The sequence below is a fragment of the Rhopalosiphum maidis genome, chromosome 3 (genome assembly GCF_003676215.2).
Source record: "Rhopalosiphum maidis isolate BTI-1 chromosome 3, ASM367621v3, whole genome shotgun sequence".
Classification (NCBI taxonomy): domain Eukaryota; kingdom Metazoa; phylum Arthropoda; class Insecta; order Hemiptera; family Aphididae; genus Rhopalosiphum; species Rhopalosiphum maidis.
In genome coordinates, this window is record NC_040879.1 from 8941681 (window position 1) to 8965544 (window position 23864).

Genomic DNA, 23864 nt, shown 5'->3' on the forward strand with positions numbered 1-23864 from the left:
ACGCATTAATTATAATTCACTAGCCACTAGGTATATGATTATAGGACTTATTTCTATGATATGACTCGGACGCGGTAACTGATACAAATGTATACAATTATCTTTATTGGTTTTTAACTTATTGATTAGATGTTGTCATTTTGATAGGCTATAAGTTAACTATTAAAATCATACAATTTAACGATGGATTTGATTTAACTAACTCAAATACATTTTTCCGTTAACTTTTGATCACTGTTAAATCATATATTAGCATAGAATCTTGTTTATTAAATTTAAATTTGTTTTACAACTAATATGTTGTTTTTTTTTCAATTTTTACTGTTATTATTACTTTTTATATTAACAATTATGGAAGCGTCATATAAAAGAAGTGTTTTGGCAAATACCTACTTACCCAAACAACATATATTACATAACTATATTTTATAAATAATAATGCACTTAAATTTATTATTATTATTTTAATCGTTTTAGCAAAAAAAAAAAAAATGAACAACTATCAAAACGATCTATCGCTTAATGAAGTTTTAAAAAAAAATAATCTTATAAATATCTGTATTATATTACACAGATAAACTACATTAGTTCATTATAACATCATACCTATTGCGTTATTTTTTTTAGTGTAGAAATGTGAGTTTTGGTCGACGGCATAAATTTAATGACACAAATATTTAATTAATTTAAAAGTATACCTTTAACAAAATAAATTTTTTAGTACATAATAACGTTTATATTTTAAAAATTATGTATTTATTAAGATTTTTTTTAAATACTTTATGCATCATTTTATTTTGGAACACAGAATGTTATTGCATATCAGCATTACTTTTTAGGTAAGTAAATAAATGTTCTTTAGATTCTGAGCGAAACTACAAATATATTCGTTCTACAATGATGTGTATTTTTACTTTGTGTTGTTATAAACAATAAGTTGTCAATCAAATGTAGATAACTGAAATTTTACCAAAGGTTTCAAAAAAATTATTGACTTTTTTGAGCTACATATTTAATAAAGGCATACAATTTTTTTATTTTTTTTTTTTAAATATTCCTTGTGAGTAAAATTATAAGTATTAAAATGTAGAATACCAACAAATTAAAATTTCTTCTGAAAAGTCATATTAATTTTTTATTATCGTTATTTGAATTTCATGTTCTTACAAAATAGCATATAATATAGGTAAAACAACCTATAAAATAACTATTTCTTCTCAAAAGATTTTTAATATCTTGTTGTAATTCAATACATACCTATAGGCCATAGATACTTGTAATTTTCATAAAATTTTATATTATCACTTTTTATACACGGTAAAATTCTCAAAATATTTCGACTCTTTTTGATTTATTTACAGACATTTGGTATTTAAAATTTTTTTATATAATAGTTTTATTTCTAAAAATGTAGTTAAAATATTTTTCGCATTGTCAAAAGACAAAAGTTGTTCATGTTTGAATCACAAAATCTTAAATATATATTCGTTATATAATTTTTTAGTCATTATTAGATATAATTTAGACGAAATTACATATATTTAAATTATGAATAACAATATTGAATAGGTACTTTGTTATACTTCAAAAACATTACTTGTGGAAACTTACAACTTTTACGTATGTCTTTACACATAATAATATTTTAAAATGTAAAAATAATTCAACCTATTGTATTAATGTATTATTAATGTCTAATTGTAAAATAAATTACTTTAATAGAAATATCAAAATACATATAATAATGATAATGAAATTTACTTTTTATAGTGACAAAAGATGATAATCGTCTCCACTCAATACGTTTTTCGTAAAAATATATTCGTATATATATTATATAATTGCATATTGAATTCTAATTTAACTCATCTATCATTTTATTAAATTTATATTTTTATGTTTTCAGTTCAAAATTAAATATGAATTTTCCATACAGTTAAAAGAGGATAATATTACGATAATAAGTAATAATAATATTAAAAATTACAACTACGTGCATCAAATGTACGTATCCCAACAATATAAATAATATTTATATGATACGTCATGTTAATAGCATAATATAGGTATTATAAACAATTCTATTTTAACATAATATGTATATATATTATGCAATAAGCGCCGATATATTTTAATTATACAATAAACCTATATGTATGAAGCTTTCTTATAAATCCATCGAATTGAAATTTAGGGCATATAATAATATATGCTGCTGTGCTTAAACGTTCGTTTAACCCTGAACACAATATTCGTCTTTGTGTACTATATGAGTATGAATATTAAAATAAATGCGTATGATTTTTTCTTGTTGTATAACAGTTATGCATAATATAATATAAATTATAAAGTAAAACATAAAACAATATATGTGAGTACCGTGTAGATAGATATATATATATATATGCGTAGATTATTGCCTGTTTACCGAGCGTTCACTCGTATAAACGTATTTGAATTATTCTAGTCTAGATTTATTTCTCCCACAAAACCAAAAAGGAATTTAGTTCAGTTAATTATCTCTTTAAAAATTGTATTGCCTATACCTACGTTTATTTTAAATAATTCCATTACCCCGCGCGAATGGCCCCGAATGTTAAATTAATATAAGTATATTTGATTATTTTAAAAGTTACGCTGTGTTAAGTATAAGTAGGTATATACTGGCATACTGCCTTTAACATACTAGATATATAGTAAATACTTTTTAGTTTCGCTATTTTGTAAAAATCTAAAAACGTAAAATAATTGAATTTGTCTTAAATCGGTGGTTTTTACTAAATATAAAATACAGGTCTAAGAATATATTCAGCTAGTTAAAACAATTATTTTATTTTCACTTTATAAATATAAAATATTAATAGTTTTTCGTAAACCAACAAGTCCCTGTTACTCAACTCTCTCTCTACATTATGAAACGGTTAGGCACTGTTAAAACTCCAAGTCAATACAAATTACAGTTATATAATATGAAGATTGTTTCAATTTAAATTTGAATGTGTATTACATTTATCATTGGTCTTAAAAAAATTACCTAAGTTTAAAAATTGTTGAATTATATGATTTGTACCGACACGCCGCGTAATCCGTGGTTATTGTCGGTGAAGTGCCTATGAAATAGTAAGTGTAGTATGTTTATTCTATTATTATGTGTACTATGTATAGTTATACTACTTATACTATATGCATATTAAACTCGCTCTATGATACTATATACCTTATTGGTCATGATATTATTATGTCCACATAACATTGGAGTCCACACAGCTTGACGATAAACTATGAAGATAGTAAACGATAGTTAGGTATATTGGTATATACACTATAATGCTATATACATAACCATCGTCTTGTCAACTGCATACTAATTATTACTATAGTTACATTTTATTAATACCTGTTATAATACTTGATAACTAACTAACATTTTGAAGATTGGATAGTACAATACCGAAATGGTATATTATAGACTATTATAATGACAAGTGGTTCTGGGAAGGGCGTGGCGTACCAGGTGCCCAACTACCAATAGGTAGTATAGTAACAAACTGTGGTCTGAAATATTAAATTAATGAAGATTGGAGATGATGGCCGAGATTGTTGTACCAATATCATTGTGACTATAAGTTGTAACGCTATTAAGTTACAAAAATTATGGCTGACTTGCAATACACACTGTAAATAATATAACAATGTAAAATGCTCATAATAATATTTTTATTAAAGCCAATTTTTTAAGTTTTGCATTTTAAAGAGTGGCTCACAATAACCGAATTTTTGTTATTGTTAGATCTGCTATTGCCTATTGGTAACTTAAAATATTTTTTTCTTTGATTATTTTCTATAAAAAAAAACCATTAAATTGACTTTGTTATAAATTAATATTTCCTATTTAACAGCTAGTCATTAAACAACCATTTTTACTACATTGGGAAAACGCCAGGAGCTTATATTTTATTTTTCGAAGTACAAAAAGCAAATATAACTTACATTACTATTCTAATCTATTAAACTTTAATAGAAAATTATTATGTCAAGTATAATACCACGATAATGAGACGATATTTTCGATGATTGTTATACTATTTATTATTTCGAATAACTAATTTATTAAATATAGAATAAATACAAAAATATTTAAAAATAAAAAACGTTATAGTATACAAAAAGTTTTATAAATTTTCATGTAATAAATAATTTTAATTATTAAAAAGCTGTGTGAATGACTTAGGTATAATAAGGGATTAAGTAAATATTTTAGTCAAATATATTATGTTTGAGTGCTATTTTATTTTATATAATTTATTGTTTTATATAGTATAATTTTCCTTTGTTATAGTATCTTTATATAATTTCGTGTACATCTACCACTGGATTCTTTTTTTTTGTTCGCTTTATTTTTTAGTAGGAAATCTTAATGAAAACATATTTTGGTAAATAATTACACATTTTTTATAGCTACTATAATATTTTTTTTTTTATTTATAATTAGAATATATTTTACTGGAGGTATTTTTGATATAGGTATGTATTTAAAGCAAATTTGAGATAATAATAATTATTATTTTAAGGTAATAAAAACAATCAAAAATAAATAAATAAATAACTTTTCAGTAATATTAGGTTTTAATTTTTATATCTTGTGCATATGGTGAACAATTTTAAAGTCAACAACATATATCTTTTTTTATTTTTGAACAGACAACGTTATACATTATGCTCTGACATCTCAGATAATAATGGTAATAGTAATACGCAATAATAGTTATAATAACAAAACTTCCGAAAGATTAATGAGATATAACACTAGTTATCCATGCCAACAAAATAGTAGAAAAAGTGAATCTAGGCAATCCAGCCTACCAAAATACACCAACTCTAAAATATAATAATATCAGTCCCTTGCTAAAACGACGAATCAGTTTAGTTCATGTCAGAACTATATGACAGATAATACCATCTATGGACATCATGCACGGAAAAGGCTACATCCTGTCACAATCTAATTATAGGTCATTGCACGTTCGTGTGAATCCTAAACCGCGTAAACAACTTATGAACAACAAATGACTAGCATCTGTTGACTAGAAAGGACAGAAGAAGAGCAAGAAGGGGGAAACCAACTATAGAAGGGGTCCCTGAAGGATTGGAGAGGACTTTGAAAGTCGTGATCCACCAGAGCCAGCATGAGCACGTCACGTCAGTTGACAGCACAAATCATGCCTGCGACTTAGTCTATTTTTGAAATACACTTAGCATAAATACCGTTAATCACACTTTAATTATTTGTCAATAAATTAAAACGTTGAAAATATTTTCATCATTCTATTTATTTAACCACGACTGCACATCAATTGCGGATTGGCACACAACTGCAGTTATGTAAATGCTTTGCAATACTTCCACGACGCCGCCCCTAACAACACGTAGGTACTTACTACGTTTTAATGAAATAATTCATATAGGTATCTCATATAATTTTAAGCAAGGTTATACAGATTAGACCATAGATGTATAAAACACGTCTTATCTGCAATAAATAAAACTAAACGAATAGTGATTTATTTAGTATTTATGGTGTTTCCTAAATTGAATAATTTTAAAGATGTGAAATAAGAGGTATTGCCATGATGGTAGAGATATATAATAAATTTTTTTTTAAATATTTTCGTATGAATGTGCATTTTTAATGTACCTATTACTTTGGAATATGTTTTGACTTTACAGTAGATATTATTTAAAGTTGTATCTTAATTTCAATTACGTATCTATAATATGATGATGAATGCAACTGTAAATGGTTTTTATTCTTTCTTAGTATATAAATATTTATAATAATCGTTATCAACAACTTCTTTTAAAAGTATTTAAATACCGACAGTTCTTAATTAGTTTAACTATGAACAATTTTTTGTTAATTATTACTCAAATTCCTAATCAGTATACCAATTTGTAATTCGATAAATTTGAATAAAAAATTCGATACGATTCATCGGTATAACATTTGATATGTTATGATAATAATTTTTTTACAAATCACAGTCTTAAAAACTATCCAATAATAATCCAAATTTCTTTATTAATATTTTATCATCAACCTTCAAAATACTTATCTGTAACACGTGATTCTTGTACCTATATTATTAATAATTATTATACATTTATACCGTAGTCGGCTTATTGTTTGTAGGTCATTCTTATTTTTATAACGTTAATTTGTATTATTTTTTAGACAATTTACGGCATGTTGACTTCTTGTAAATAAATTAAATTTAAAAAAAGTATAGATAGGTTCCCATAGGTACTTAGCTACTAGACATGTAAAAGTATACAGGTAATTTTATAAGGTTACATTGTAATTTATTAAAATATTAATATTAATATTAAAATTTGATAAAATTTGATATAAGAGTATAGATATATAGCTAATAAACATGACAATTTAGTATCATATTTTCAATACGTAATAAGCATAGATACTATCAAATCAAAATTGTGTCAAAATAATCTTTTTTCTTACAAACAAAAATTGCGCATTAATATATAGAACTAAAATTTAACGATTAAAAATATGTAATTGGAAAAATAAAGCTAAACAAAATTAAACATTGGATACAATGTTGAATTCCAAAAACCAAAATAAAAAACAAATTTCAAAAAATATAATTTTCAAATAAATACAAGATATGTATTTGAAAATCATAATATATCAGAAATAATTTCGAATACTTTTTAAAAGATATATTAAATAAACATATTTAAAGCTTAAAAAAAAAACAAAAGTTTATTACGTATATATACGTTATATTACGTTTATTCATAATAATATAATACACGCGTAATAGTTTTAAGGTCATACGAATAATGTTTATAAATTTCAACAAAATTATATTAAAAAGTAAAAACGTTATATTTTATTGTTTAAGTAAGTTATTTCATCCAAATTTTAATTTCAAATTATTGTGCCTATGTATTTTTAATATTTTTATACAAGATTTAAGAACAACTTATATGGGTGTCATATTACATTTTTATTCATTTATTCTGATTACTGGGAACATTTAATTTAGCCCTGTAAATAACGTTAGCAATTTTTTTTTTTTTATTGGAAATTTATATTTTTAAATAGTATTATAAATAAACTATTATTCTCAAATAATACTTAATGCTTATTACATATAGCAAATGCTTAAATGTAAGATACATCAATAAATATTTTTATTCATAAACATAGTTAATTGTTATAACTTGGAATTAGTATAATTTATAGACAAATTCTAAAATAAAACATATGTGCTGTTATATTCGGTACTTAAATTATTCAAATAACTTCATAACATCAGAATATTTTAATCCCAAGAATGCTAGAATGGAAATTTGGATTATTGGAAAATTATTATACACTAAATGCAATCTATACATAATTTTAAAATAAACAGTGCTTAATATTTTCTCCTAAAATTAACTATTTAGGTACTATTAGCAAAAAAAAATACAAGTGTAAGATACTACAGCGGTCTGGTTTAAATTATAACAAAAAAATTACATTCACTTATTTACTAAATCTTGTATGAATCATATTTAAAATTTAAAGCTTAATATAAATAAAAAAAATATGTATAGATATGAATATATGATATACATTAAAAATATATGTATATAATTTCGTTTTTTCGAATAATTTTTCATGATATTTCGGATTCAAAAGCTTGTGATAGTAATCTAGAAATATTTTCTCTATTTACATATTTTGCTACTTCCATATTAGTATACATTTTTTTTTTTTTTAATCGCAGACTTTCACAGCTTCAAACAGTGGCGTGCCCAGGAATTGACAGGGGGATATATGTTATAAGAAAATACCGGCTTTAATTGCATTAAAACACACAAAAAATGGTATAATTATACCCTAAAATACATAAAAAATGCATAATAAATTCCACTGTAAAAATACAAAAGTCATAAAAAAAAACTTTAAATTCCTAATTATAATTAAATTAATTAAAAAAAAAATTATGAATGTATTTTTAATTAAAATTAATAATTAAATATATTTCCAAATTATATTCATTAAAATTAAATCTTATATTACTTAAAATATGTTTTTCCAAAAAAAAAAAATATGTTCAGCTTCTACTACACTATAGTTATTGATGCATAATTAAAAAAATTTAATAATTTAAGCGTTACATCTAAATAAACATCTACTTTACCTAATATGACTTCATAGTAAGATTTAATAGTTTTATATCCTATATTTTTTTCAATTTAATACATAAATTATTTATCTTTAGTTTTTTTTTATTTCATTTGGACCAGGAATATTTGTTAAAAAATCTTCAGTTTTTCTAAACATATTCATACTTTTAGTAGCTCACTATTCGATTCTTTTAAGTTTGTAAGATTAATGGATAACTCAGAAAAGTATAATTGTATGAATGCTGTAACCCACATTTGACTGTATTATCTTGTACAAGCTGTTTTAGCTTTTCCACACTAATACTTGATAGGGATTAACATCGTCTTTTAAACTTTGAATTACAATTAAAATATTTTCATAATTATTTACATAGAAAACTGCAGCTTTTAACTATGTTTTTCACCTTTTAATATTATTAGGTTCGGGAGGTTAAGGTATACCCAGCATTTATTTTCTGTATTTTATTTATTTTCGATGGTATTTATAGGAAAGCTTTTTTCCTAAAATAAACGAAATAAGTATTATATAAGTGTGTTTAGATTTATATATTAAATTAATTATTATTGTTAAATAATCTATTAATATAATAATAAATTTAGTATAGTTGAGTATTTTGTTCATTAAAAAATAAAAAAATTTAAAAAAATCCAAAAACGTGGAAAATTGCAAAAAAATGCATTATAAAATTATATAGGCCAAGTGTAAGAGAATATAAAGTATATAATTATAATAAAATTTATATATTTTAATAAATATAGTTTATAAGCAATAACTTAATACGTAAGAAAATTTATTAGTGCATACAACACTAGAAAATTACAAATATTATTTAAATATTTATATATATAAATATTTTGTTTTTGAAAATCCGTAGAATTATTTTAATTTTCTATTTTTTTTTTTTTTTTGTAAATATTCCTACTAAAAAATTCTATACAGTTTATTACGTTTATATGTTTATTTATTTTTACGGGGAATAACTAGGTACATGATATTCAAATGTCAGAAATGTACTATGATTTCAAAACATTTGTTGACATATGTATTATATTTTCACAGAACGAAACCATGAGAGCACTTCTGGAAATGAAAAAAAAATCTGAAGTCAAATCCAAAGGATTTCATAAATCTCCATTTCGGAGTTGAAAACCCTGAATTCCAGTAATGCAGGATACCTATGGACTGGATACCCAAACCAAAATTCGTAAATTATATGACTGATCATTAATTACAAACGAAGATGATGGATATAAACTCAATATGGAAGACACTTGGCAGAAAAATAAACGACGATGTGCGTTTGAATCCCGATCGTTACTCTATTATCTATGTTCATAATCCAATAATAGTACCCAGTGATAGGTTTCAGGAAATATACTATTGGGAATCTTATTGGATATTTGGATTATTAGGGGTCTATTAACGTACGAAATGAAAAACACTGTAAAAGGAATTATCATCATATTTGTCTATGATCAAAACATTCGGACATATCCCGAACGGAGGATCTATTACACAAAGAGATCACAGCCTCCGTTAATTGTGCCAGTGATGCATAGTTATGTGGAGGCTATGAATGATAAACAATTCTTAGCAAAACACATAGACCTCTTGGAAATAGAAGTAACTTACTGGATAACAAATCATATTGTCGGTGTAGTAAAATACAAGAAACCTTATACCTTGCCCAATACCATAATCATACAGGTAAATTTATTTTTAAATTTCATACATGTTAACTAGAATTTAGTGTATACGTTTAGACTGTTTAGAAACATTCATTGGGAATAAAACATATTATTTCTGATTGAATACTTTTAGGAAGTGTTATTAAAATTCAGTGGCGAAGCGTCATAGGAGACAAAGAGACAATGTCTCCCCACTTAGAAATTAGAACACGGGACAAATAAATAATTATTATTTTGTTTTATACAATATTTAAAAATGTGAATTTTATTTTATATTATAAAATATTAAAATATATGATGTATGTTTCAGTATTTGTTAAAATCGGTTTTTCGTTATAAAGTTATAGAATTCTTAAAATAGATTAGATGCACGCGATACGGGCATACGGCGGCGATACAGCCGTGCGTACGTGTTGGCGATACGGGTCATTTCAAATACGGTATTATATCTAAATCTAAAAGACGTTGCGACGCATTGTCTCACAAATATAGGTGCGCGGGTACAAGGGAAATGTTAATGTGAGTGGGGATTACTATGTACTCGATGAGACAAGTCTCGCCGTTCGTAATTACCTCAATCCTCAATAAACGTCGCCGTCGCATTGTCACGCCGCGCAATCGTAATGTCGTACGACTGTTTTACAATATTTATTATTTCTTATTGTAATTGTAATTAATTGTCCTCGTAATTCATAATGGCTGACGATTTAATTAATTCCATTTTGGACGATGGAATTAATAATTATTCATACGAAAAAAAATATGAACTTAAAAATAAAAAACCATGTCCCTTATTGCATTTAACAATAGCTGACGGAAAAACAACTAGAAAATTTCAATTCGTGTGGTATTCAAAATATAAATGGCTTACTGGTAGTCAGGTAAGAAATAAACTATATTGTTTTTACTGCTTATTATTAAGAGGAGAGAAAACCTGGAGCAACGAAGGTGTGTCAAATATAAAAAATTTCGAACGAAAAGCAAACAAACATGCTATTTCTGAAAGGCATCTCGTTTGTCAGGAACAATTTAAGTTACTTGGTAAAAATATAATTGATCATGCACTATCGGAAGGGCGACGCTTGCAAGCCATAAAATATAATGAACAAGTTGGCATTAACCGTCGCATATTAGCTCGATTAATTCATGTTGTGTGTTATTTGGGGAAACAAGAGTTAGCTTTCCGAGGACACGATGAACGAAAAAGCTCATTAAGTAAGGGTAATTATTTAGAGCTATTAGAACTCTTATCGCAAGAAGAACAAATACTCAAAGAACATTTTTTGTCTAACTCTTTATTTAAAGGAACGTCTAGTGATGTGCAAAATGATTTAATTGCTTGTATTACAGATGTCGTAAATACTAAAATAATGAATGATTTAAAATGTGCAAATTTTGTGTCTATACAAGCCGACGAAACTACCGATGTATCGTGCAAATCACAAATGAGTATTATTTTAAGATACGTTGTTGACAACAACATTGAAGAGAGATTTATAGGTTTTTTTGATGTATCAAAAGATAAAAGTGCTGTTGGGCTCTCAAATATTTTATTGGCAGAAATAACCAAATGGAATATAAACGATAAAATTATATGTCAGACTTATGATGGAGCGGCCGTCATGGCTGGAAACCAAAATGGAGTCCAAGCCATTATTAAAAAAACTTATCCAAAAGCCCTATTTATTCACTGCTATGCCCATCAACTGAACCTAATTTTTTTACATGGATCAAAAAATATTAAGTCCGTCCGTATTTTTATAAGCGACCTTACAATGTTTCACACATTTTTCAGTAGATCACCAAAACGAACTGAGCTGCTTCGGGAAAAAGGTTTTAAGTTGCCAAAAAGTTGTGAAACAAGGTGGAATTACCATTCAAGAGCAGCAGCTACTATAAGTACACATTTTAAAGAACTACAAAAAGCGATATCGTATGTAACAGAGGGGGAAGACTGGGATCCGATTTCTATAAGTACAGCGTATGGGTTACTGCATAAATTATCAAATCAAAAATTTGTGTATTTATTATGTCTGTTTCATCGAATATTTATATACTCGGATCATGTATTTTTAATACTTCAAACAAAATGCACTGCGGATGTACAAACTTGCATAAATGAAATAAAAAATTTATCTACACAATTATCAGCTATGAGAAATGACCAAAATACTATAACCGAGTGTTGCGAGTCTGCAATGGAATTGAATAACGAACTTCAATATACAGACAAAGATATAAATAGTCTCAAAAATCTGACGTATGAAATATTGGACTCAATAATTATCCAAACTGAAGTTCGATTTCAAGATTTTCACGTTTTGAAATTTATTGAGCTCGCAAACAACAATGAGTTTATTAATTACAAAAAACATTTTCCAATTGAGAAACTAAATCAACTACTAAAAGTTTTCCCAGGAGTATTCGAACAAGAGAGATTACAAAATGAATTAACAGTTATTTACAATGATAATAACAAACATCTTCCACCAAAAGAATTGCTGAATTATATTATTAAAGGTTGGTACATAATCATTATTATTTTTAAAATCTATGTATTTAATTATAATATAATCATATTTGTTTCAGCTGAGTTACAAGAAGTGTACGTAGAGCTTACAAAATTGTTACAATTAATTTTGTGTATTCCTGTAACAACGGCTTCTAGTGAAAGAAGTATGAGTACTTTAAAAAGAATCAAGACGTTTCTAAGAAATACAATGACACACGATAGATTCTCAAATTTGTGTACTATGGCTATCGAGAAGAAAATGTTGAGTGAATTAGCCACTGACCCAACATTTATTGACAATGTCATTGACTTATTTTCTAAGACAAAAAATAGAAAAATAGATTTAACGTATAAATTAACGTAAATTTGTTTTTAAACTTCATGTTAATGCGAGTTGCACATATACAGTTTATTATATTACATTTTATTTTGTTTTGTTGGTTATAATTTATAAATTATAATACATTTGTTTTATTACATCAAATATTATTATTTTGGAAGTTTTTAAATATAATTTAATTTTGTTTTTAGTTTTTGAACATTTATTTATTACCGTTTAGATAATGGCCATAGTTGCCGGGTTCAAGAAAAAAAGAGGGGGTCTAGGCGTATTAGTGCCATTTTTTTTTCAGTGTCTCCCCAACCAAAAACCTCAAGCCTCGCTACTGTTAAAATTTCAAATTTATTTAATTTTTTCTACGATACCGTGCATATTTATACTACCTATTTGCCTACAAATTACATTATTGTCATTATATACATTGGTTTAATAGTATCTCCCTTTAAAATATTTATAGTCTCTTAATAGTTTATATTTTCACAGGGAAGTTATCATAAAATTACATGTATTCGAGACAGATAATGAGAAAGAAGATTTTTATTTGGAACTCAAAGCGGACGCATAATCAGGAAATGATTATTCCACACGGTAGTTCGTCCGTAATGGTACAAATCAAGGTAAATACCTGGCTGGTGGTTTATTTATTATTTATATTTCTAACAATAAGGTTTAAATTTGTTCATTATGTACGGTGGAATTAAAGCCCTCATATACTGGGAGGCAAGTGTCCTCAGTGATTTTTATAGATATCTGAATGTATCTGACTAAGCACGAAAGTATAAAGAAACAGCAAACAAATGAAGAGTATGAGTCACAGCGATACTTTGGAACGAAGATTTAGGATCCTGGCTGAACTATAATATGAATTACTTTTATCGAATCAATATTTTATTTTTGTGGACAGGGTGTTATAATAAAAATGAAACCTCTTACTTTGTATCCCGGGTTATCGATTACTTGAAGACTACTAGAGTACTGAACTATGACGGAGGTATACCCACAACATTTCAAAATTCCGAGGAACAGTGGGGCATACCCAACGTGTGGTCTCCTCTACAGTATAATATTGAAACTTAAAAATACAATCTCTGAAATGTTAAAGTCATCTTTATGCTGTAGTGTGCCTATCCGAAAATTGATATGCAGTGATGGTGTAGCTGTGGTTAATAAATAAAAGAAGTGAAAATATTTTACAGTTTAGATTTATTGACAAAATATTCAAAGTGCAAGTAAATGTAAATTATTCAAAGTGTAATTAATTAGAAAAAAAAGACAAAATCATAAGGATTGATTCGTAATGTCAATTGACGTGAATGTACTCGTGCTGGCTCTGGTAGATCATCTCTGCCGAAGTCCTCTTCAGGGCCCCTTTATATAATCGATTTCCCCCTTCCTACTCTTCTTCTGTCCTTTCTGGTCAAAGGGTGTGAGTCATTTGTTGTTCACAAGTTGTTTACGCGGTTTAGGATTCACGCAAACGTGCGATAACCTAATTAGATTATGGCAGGATATATGATAGTCATAGCAATTGACCAATCACCAAGTCATGATTTTCAACTAAATTTAGTGGGCGACCTGATTTGTTATATGTCCCTATATATATTTCAGAAATAATTTTCATTAGCATTGTTTATATGTGTTTTTAGACATTTAGGCTTTTCATCTTTTCCTAGTATAGTAAAATAATGTTTCTCTTTTTCAATTGCCAGGAATTTTCTTTGTTTTTCTTCTATGACGGCTTAAGAAGTTGTTGCATGCATTATAATTTATTGTTGTTGAATTGTTGCGGGTTAATCACTATGCGTTATGGCTCTTCCTTGGAGTCAATGAAGTTAACGTTCTACAGTTTTCTTCTTCAATCAATGATTCAGTGATGAATTTCCTCCTTGAATCCCTTGACGTTTAATTATTTTGAAAAAATTTCCAACACAGGTAATTCCTTTGAAATAATTCCGAAAGCTACTGCGCCAAAATATAGAGTGCCATTCCGCAATTGATGTGCAGTGGTTAAATAAATATAATGATATAAATATTTTCAGTTTTAATTTATTGACAAATAATTAAAGTATGGTTAACAGTAATTTATTCTAAATGTATTTTAATTAGAAAAATAGACTAAATCGCAGGCATTGATTTGTGCTGTCAACTGACGTGAAAGTGCTCGTGCTGGCTCTGGCGGATCACGTCTATAGGAATCCTCTTCAGGGCCCCCTTCTATTGTCGGTTTCCCCCTTCCTACTCTTCTTCTGTATCTATTTCAAAAATAATGTCCTTTGTAATAAGTTTCTCGAATTGAATTGTAAAGTTTTGATTACATTGTTTATCATAGTGTAGTGTGCCAGTCAGCAACGGGTATTGCAGTGGTGGTGTAGCCGTGGTTAATTAATAAGAGTGATGTAAATACTTTAAAGTTTGAATTTATTGACAAAATAATTAATGTGTAAATTGGTTTAAGTACAAATAATTAGAAAAAAAGACTAAGTCGTAAAGACTGATTAGTAATGTGGAGTTACGTGAAGGTGCTTGTGCTGGCACTGGTAGATCACGTCTGCCGGGGTCCACCTCAGGGCCCTATTATATAGCCAGTTTCCCTCTTCCTGCTGTTCCTCTGTCCCTTCTGGTCAAAGGATGTGACTCATTTGTTGTTCACGCGATTTAGGATTTTGCGAACGTGCGATGACCTAGTTAGATACGTGGCAGGATGTAGTCTTTTCCGTACATGTCCATATATGGTATTCTTTGTTTATTGCTATTGCGTAGTTTGTTGTGAACCAAGGCGATTCGTTCTTCTAGCGAGGGATTTATATTCTTGTATTATTCATAATTTATAGCTGGTGTATTTCAGTAGGCCAGGTCCATCAAGCCTATTCTTCTTGATTTTGTTAGCACCAGTTGCGACATGAATTCGGGTGTTTGTCCCACTAATTGTTTTTCAGACCAATGTAAACATCAAAGCAATATTATCAATGTTGTTTATGGTTATTACTATAGAGTGTAGAGGGTTTTGTTATATTGTAATTAAAAAAAGTTAAAAAAATAATTAAAATAGGTAATCTTATTGTTTGAACAATAGCTGTCAAATATTCATCTAGTGTCCAAATATTAGTGAAAAATGATTAGACGATACAGTTTATTAGTATAGGAAGTTTACTAATAATATTAGGAAGATTTAAAAAATGTAATATTTTTGTATTAAAATGTAAAAAGACAAGTATTTTGGTATTTTCTTCACATAGTTTAATTTTCAAAATATTTCGCTTATTTTTAGATAAGCGATAGAAGTGACAATAATTTAGTTTTTATTGATGTAATTGATTTACCTGTAATATACTTAATACTTAGTCTAAATATGGGATTTTGATAGCTGTCACTTTTATTATGTTCTATGGTGCCATGGTGGTACCAAACTTTTGGTTGAAAAATAATTCTTGTGCTTGGCTTAAAGCTTTTAAGCTTCTAAAGAAATATGTTCAAAAAAGAATTAAGTCAACTATGAATGATTTTATATTTTAAAAATCTAGAAGAATTGGACACAAATATTATAGTTAAGAAATTTTTATTTTAATAAATATATCTAGATTATCTAGTGAATAGTATACTAATTAGTTATATACAAATAGTTCAGGTTCATTTAACGAATCAAAAACAAAATTGCTATTGGCAGTGCACAAATCAGGTTTATCAAGTGCTGATGACATTATTGATGGGATGACAAAAAGAAAAAGTAAATGTCCTTATAGAGGTCAACGATTTTCTCCCACTACAATTATCAAATCAAAAAAAACTGAGTCAGCAATTCAAAACAAATAAAAATATCTTCTGGTAGCTGTCCCCTCATTATCACAGTAAGATTCAAAATGTTTTTTTTCTAATGCATTTGTTGTATGTAATTAATTCTAATAGCTAAATTTTTAAAACTTTTTTAGACGCTTTTCAAACAGTTAATTCAAATAAAGAAACAAATATTTTTAAACCATCTTATGATTCAGACAAAGATTTTCTATAGAAAATTGATAAAAGTCAAAGTATTTTTTTACAATATCAATAATAATATTAATATTTGAATAATAAAATTTAAAAAATGTATCTAATTTAAATGTTGTTAATACGTTTAATAAGCTATTTCATATACCTAATATAATCTATATTTACAATTAAAAATGAAAACAAGGAATAATATAAAAACATCAAATTGATTATGAAAATAAAATTTAGTAAATTAAAAACAAAAATCTACATTTTAAAGCAACCATTAAATTTTTTCTACAATGTTCAAGAAGTCATACAACCTATTTAACTTAGTATGCAAATAATTTATATTATATTATAATATACATTAATTATTATCTATTAAATAATTAATTTTTATCCATTAATTATTATATAATTTATACATAATGTTAGATATTATAATATAATGTTTAACTTAATCTAACTGTGACACAATGATTATGATTTGTTTTATTTAAATATTTTATTATTTTATATATCTTTTATGACGAATATGTTGGTTTTCATTTAAGCTGTAAAAGTTGTTGGTATTATGTCTTGCTAAATTTGCGTTATTATAAGCTGTATTAAAATTGAAATTATATTTTTAGTCTTATTATCAAGCTATTTAGGCTTTAAAAAATTGTGAATATTCTCTAGTAATAATTATGTTATTGTATATTTAAGCTTCTGACAGCAACTGTTTTATTTTATAGAGAACTGTTATTGATGGTATTAATTGTATAACACCTGAAAAACATGCCTCTTTATTAGTTGAACATATTGACAATACATAACATAATTTTATCTTCTGTTGGAACGTGGACAATTCAAAAAGACAAGGATATTCAATTATTATACTAAATAAGTTCTGATTGCAATGGCATTAAAGTTAAAAAAGTATTATATTGTGATCAAAATATTGAAAACTCAGGTAGGCAATACACAAAATATTATAATTAGTTTGCCATAACTTAAAAAAAAAAAATAAACTTATACAATGTTCACATAAAAATATATTCCTTGTACCCATGTAAATACATATTCTTTGATAAATTATGGTACTTATTTTTTTTTGATAATACTTTATAGGATCTGGTACTACAGCTGATATTTTAAAACTGCCTCAAGATAATAATATATTACAAAAACAGTCAAATATATCTGATGGTATGTGTATTATTTAGTAATATTCTATCATAAGTCATAACTATTAAACTATATAATATAGTTATTATTGTAACCAAATGCTATTTATTGACTAATAATTAAATTATTTGTAAATTTTTTGTATTATACTAATTTATACTTAAATACTTACCTATTTTCTGATAAATTGTATTGATTTGACAGATTTTTAACAGTTTATTCCTAACACTTTAGTAAATATAGTAAATATAAAATATGACATTGGCAATATTTTTAGTATTGTACAATCAAATAGTATTAGTATTAATGGCTAATAAAAATACATCAGCCAAATATATCATAAATATTGATAACATATTTCCTATTAAAAGTCATAATAATTAGAGTAACTGAAAAAAAAATTAAGACTGATGAAAACATTAAAAATACATTGATATTATACTTTATAATGTATAAAACTATCCTTTATTATATAATTATCTTGTAAAATGTATTTATGTATTAGGTTACTCAGCAGATTTAATAAATGTCAATGATGTTAGAAATAGTGTTAAAAGGTCATCAAGAATGTTAAGCTAACATGTAGTGTTATTATATTCTAATTCAAATTTTTATCAACGTTTAGTAAGACACTTACTATAGTTAATAAACTATTAATAGTTTAATTAGTACTTATACACCAATATCAACATTTTATAAATTTTTAACCACACATTTTAATGATAAGTAATTTTTAACTTTTTGTCATATCTACGAATTTTAAGACTACAATAAAATCTCTAGATAAGGGTATTACACTATTTTCAAATAACCAATTCGAATTAAACATATAATTTCTTAATAAAAAGCCTAATGATCATTGTAACCACACTTATCGAATTTGATTACCTACTTAACACTGCACGTCTGCACATAATGACAAAAATTATAAAATTAAAATAAAATTGTAAATTTTATCTGATAACTAATTAATATTAAACAAGATTTAATTTTCTATTTAATACTACAACAATTTGCAAGTAAATCCAACCTTCGTCTACTCCAGAGACAGGAAATTTATTGAAATAATAAAATATGCATCATAATATTAAAGAATATATTATAAATATTATAAAACAACAAGAAATCATAGGCCTACATTTAGTGTAAATTTAGGGGAGCTAGAAAAATAAATGGTATGTGGATGTGAGGGGGCTAAGTCCCCACCAACCTTCAATAATACTGTAATTACCTAAGTTAAAATAATTTTAAATTTTTACACAAATATATAAATAAAAAACTTAAATTAATCATACTTGTATAAATAATAAATAATTCTAGTAATATCTAACTAGGTTCTACCAATCAAAATGATAAAGAATTTAAGGTTTGTTTACAAAACAATTGCAAAAAATTCAGTAGAAAAAAAATAGAAAAAACATGGTACAGTATAAGAATATACAAAAATAAAAGACAACACAGGGTATTAGATGTTAAAGTGGTTTACTAAAATATATATATATATATATATATATATTACTTTTTTAATATTTTTAATATTATTAAAGAATACAATTATCAATTTTTTATCATCTTAAATTAAAGTATAAAAATTTAAAAAAAAACATATTGTAAGGAGATTCATATTTTTATATGATAAAAATCGGCTTTTTTAATATCACAACATGTATATATATATAATCAGAAAATCTACTTAATATAATATAAACAAAGGATCAAATTTTTATTTCTCAATTACAATTATTACAAATCAAAAACATTTATATAAACGTGAGATTTATGAATTATTTTTTAAAATAATAATCTTATTTACAGTTTTATTTGTTTAGTTGTTGTACAATAATTATCATGATTTCATGAAAAAACAATAATTGATAGTAATAATTGAATATATAAAAACTTATATGACTACTTAATTAATAAATTATTATACTTATCCTTCAAATGGTCTTATATTGAGGCGGACTGGGTATCGTGGGCAATTGCCCCTTTGCCGCCCTGGCTAGTTTTCTCTTGGTTTTTTACAATTATTTGGAATAACAACAAGACATTGATTGCAATACAAAACCTATGGAAAATTCACAGAAAGGTATCTCATCTTTGCTATGTACATACTTTATTTCAGAGTAATCGGGTAATATCCATTTCTTACACACAACACAACAACCCACTAAATTAAAATATACCCACAGTGTACGAGGTATATCTTGTCTCTTGAATGATATACTACAATTATCCATAAAATTGTACAATGATAAATTTGTTAATGGTTGAACGGCACTTTTTGAATAATCTTCATTTTTTTCTTTATTCGACACATCCAAATAACGACGTATGTACGATTTTTTTTGGCATTTCGTTATGACCATTGGGTTATCTAATAAATTCCATCCAAGATTTTTTCAAAAGATTTTGAGGAATATATATTAATGCATTGTGTTCTAGATTGAAGTATACTTTCTCAAGTTCTAGAAGACAGTGAGGTATATATGTCTGAAAAAATAATTAATAATTTTCTAATTATTCATAGGATTAAAACAACTAGATATATAAATTCAACATTTTTAATTGTAATATTTTTCATAGTTATAACTTGCATGGAAATTGAAATATCATAAAAACATAAAGTACAAATACAGAATATATTTTTAAGTTTGTTTGATATTTCACAATTTACTCAAAAATTAAAGGTTACACACTAGATTTGTTCTGTTGACAAAAAATTTGATTTTTACAAGTTAGAGAAAGAAAATAAAAAATAAGAACCAGTAAATATTGTCATTGTTATTATAATAATGTTATTATTAGTTGAGATAATAGAATAATGCAATTAATTATTGAAAACTAATAAAAGGTTGTTATGATTTTAAATAGGTATTAGAGTATTTATTACTGTAAATTATATCATATTTGAAACTGATTCCAGGTATAAATAATAAATATTTTTTTTTATCAAGTACTTACATAAAATATTAATACAATTTTTACATAACTATTTAGATATTCACTTTTTCTTTACGTCATTTATTATATTAATTTTTAAATACATATTATAAATTCCAAGTTCTAAATTAATAATGATGAATAATACATTTTTAGGATTTTACCTAAAATCTCAAAATTAATATATTTTTTAAATAATCTTGTTATGTACTATCCAAAAAACTAGAATCAACTAGTATACTAAAGTAATAATGCTGATTGGATATGAAGGTTGATGGTACTGTTGTACAATTTACATTAAAAACACAATACATTCAAAAGATAATGTAAAAATATCATGATTATCTACAGCTCATCAATGCATTGGAGAAAGAAATAACAGAACAAAATCACGGTTTATAAAAGTGCATTGTAAATAAGACAGTTAATAGATATAAATTCACAATATTACCAGTTCATTATATCTTGCAGATGACAAATCTATAGATTTTTAGGAACATTATTTCAAATGACAATTTTTTGAGGCCAGTAAAATCTAAATTTATGTATTTTAATGTATTACAAATTGATGTCATCGATATCCAATTCCAGAAGGTATCTTGATTAGTAGGTACTGCATATGCTTAGCACTTCAATGGGTAAACGACCAATTTCTACACGAATCGTTGGTAAATCACAGTTTTCCAGTTGAAGTGAAGTCAAACGTGTCATGTTCAATATACCCTTATCAAAACTATCAAGAGCTATACACTGGACAGCTGTTGGATCAAAACGATTAATAATGCGCTCCCGTAATTCATTGACCATGATTTTTCTCTTATAAGCTATAAATTGAATTGTATCGTCTTAAAAATTTACATCAAGTGATTCTATTAACAATAATTTATTGGATTTTTTGAACTCCAATTCTAACTTTCCACAGTTAACATTTGTGTGGTTCACAAATCTCAACATGGCGAAGTTGAGGTGGATCGTGTACGGTTCCGTTAAACATAAATATTGTTTATTATTTATTGTTTGTGTCACCACTCGCGATTTGAAAGTCCGAGCGTTCGACTGCTTTAAGTTTAAATTTTGAACTGTAACATATGAAACCGTATTATATTCAGACAACATTATTATTAAAATCGACGCGCACGTTTCGATTTATAAAAAACGAACAGTATTACAGAGTACTGGGCATTATACCACAGAATTATACGGTCGACATGGTGTTGGTAGTGCGGTCAAGGCATCGGGCAGTTGGACCCCGAGATAACAGCCAGATTTATTATCATGGAATTTTCATAAACGCATAAATCAGGACCAACTATGGACATAATATATAAATTCCCGTTACACTTCAATTTCTATCACAAATTTATGTATTTTAAAATTATATTATTAAAAAATATTTTATTTATAAGTTGTTTTCCGGAAAATCTTGAGAGATAGGACAAAAGTCGTAAGGCATTAAATTGACTCTAGTACATAAGTTTTGTGATTTTGATTTGTCGAAAACATGGTATTACAACATTTTAAAACATCGTACCTTGGCCAAGGGCTTTCAAAAACTAAAAATTTGAAATAACAACTTTTTGGAATAATGAAAAACTATTTCTATTGTATATTTACTTGTAAAACAATTCGACACCAAACGAAAATTTTTTTTTTATGTAATGGCGAGTGGCAATGCTGTGCGTCTTAAACCGGCGGAGACGGTAAACTACGACAAAATTATTAATGTAAATGATACAGGTAATAGATGGCAGATACGATATTATAAATATTCACTTTAGATATTCCATCGATACAAAAAATATAACGATAAAGAATACCATTGTATAACATACTAACAGACTGTGTTGCCTAAGATAGATAAAATAGTCTGGTCTAATCACGAACGATTTTTGTGGTTTGTACTACAAACAATGATTTGGTAAATCTTAGAATAACTATCAGTGTTTGCGAGAGTCCGTAATATTTTACTAATTGTGTTATGTTTTTTTCCTTGCTTTTTTTTTTTCGTATATCGATCACAATATTATGTTACGATAACTTAAAAATAATATTATCATTATTTATGTATATATTAGCCATTAGGTAAAACCATCAGATATATAATAACACGTATTAGCAGTGCCGTATGTAGAAATTAATTTACTCTACAGACACCTACATAAGTAAATTTACTGTTTGTTCTGAAAAATTCAACAATATTAACTTTATATTTACTCGAATAACTAGTATTCAGTGCGATATCTCAAGAGATTAATATTTATAGACTTACAGATTATTAAGTTATGAGATTAGTTTAAAATTCAAATGATTTATAATTATTTACAAATTTAAACAGACATAAAATTTTATTTTTAATTTAGTAATTGACTGTAGTTTAAATATGAACTTATTGTCATTAATACCAAAATCTTGATTATAACACAATACTGAATAACTATAAATAAAAATAAAATAACTTATAAACATAAATATTTTTTTTTCGTTATAATTTTGACTATTTGGAGAACTATAAAGCAAGACACTAATGATTTCTATTCTTCAACCAAATGTATGTCTCCATTATGTATGTTGTGTTTTATTAACTGTATAAATAAAAAAAGAATCCATTGATTTAAACATAATATTTTTATTGCAATAACAATATGTTTATGTCTAATTATAACAAGCAATTCTGTATTTTTTTATCTATTCAATTTATTCTCAAAACATATAATATAATTTATCACAAATACAGTGAATGAATAATATAATATAATCAAATAATAATGATTTTAAATCAGATAATTTAATCGATAATATCAATTAAACCCTAGAGTATAATATTGAAAATGTCAATAATCTATTAAACATTAATTCTTCAATTGATGATAATTTTATATTTGATACAGAAAAATGTTTTAGTTTTGAATTAGCTGATTGGTCAGTATAAGATATAATTGCACGTACTGCTCAGACTTTAAAGATATCCCATTCATCAAATAATATATGGCTCCAGTATGTAAGTTATATGAAAGGTTACATTGAAAAATGCGTCATTCAAAA

At 25.9% G+C, this 23864-nt stretch overlaps 1 protein-coding gene, 1 long non-coding RNA gene and 1 pseudogene across 2 annotated transcripts; all 3 read left to right on the top strand.

The window, feature by feature from the left end:
- The first annotated feature begins 712 nt into the window (after positions 1–712).
- LOC114253663 lies at positions 713–13545 on the top strand (annotated as a pseudogene).
- LOC113559711 (zinc finger MYM-type protein 1-like) lies at positions 11502–12796 on the top strand. Its single transcript, XM_028188629.1, has 2 exons — positions 11502–12408; positions 12478–12796. The coding sequence occupies exons 1-2, from the start codon at positions 11511–11513 to the stop codon at positions 12762–12764; spliced, it is 1185 nt and encodes a 394-aa protein (XP_028044430.1). The 5' UTR covers positions 11502–11510; the 3' UTR covers positions 12765–12796.
- A 2826-nt stretch (positions 13546–16371) lies between the features above and the next one.
- LOC113559810 lies at positions 16372–17921 on the top strand. The gene is made up of 4 exons (XR_003625223.1): positions 16372–16585; positions 16667–16765; positions 17447–17664; positions 17823–17921. It is a non-coding gene; the product is annotated as an uncharacterized LOC113559810 (long non-coding RNA).
- Positions 17922–23864: the final 5943 nt, after the last annotated feature.

Excerpts from the sequence above, each read along its gene's own strand:
- LOC113559711 (XM_028188629.1), top strand. The coding sequence starts at position 11,511 with ATGGCTGGAAACCAAAATGGAGTCCAAGCCATTATTAAAAAAACTTAT. Across the intron at positions 12,409-12,477 it reads GCTGAATTATATTATTAAAG|CTGAGTTACAAGAAGTGTAC; the intron begins GTTGGTACATAA and ends TATTTGTTTCAG.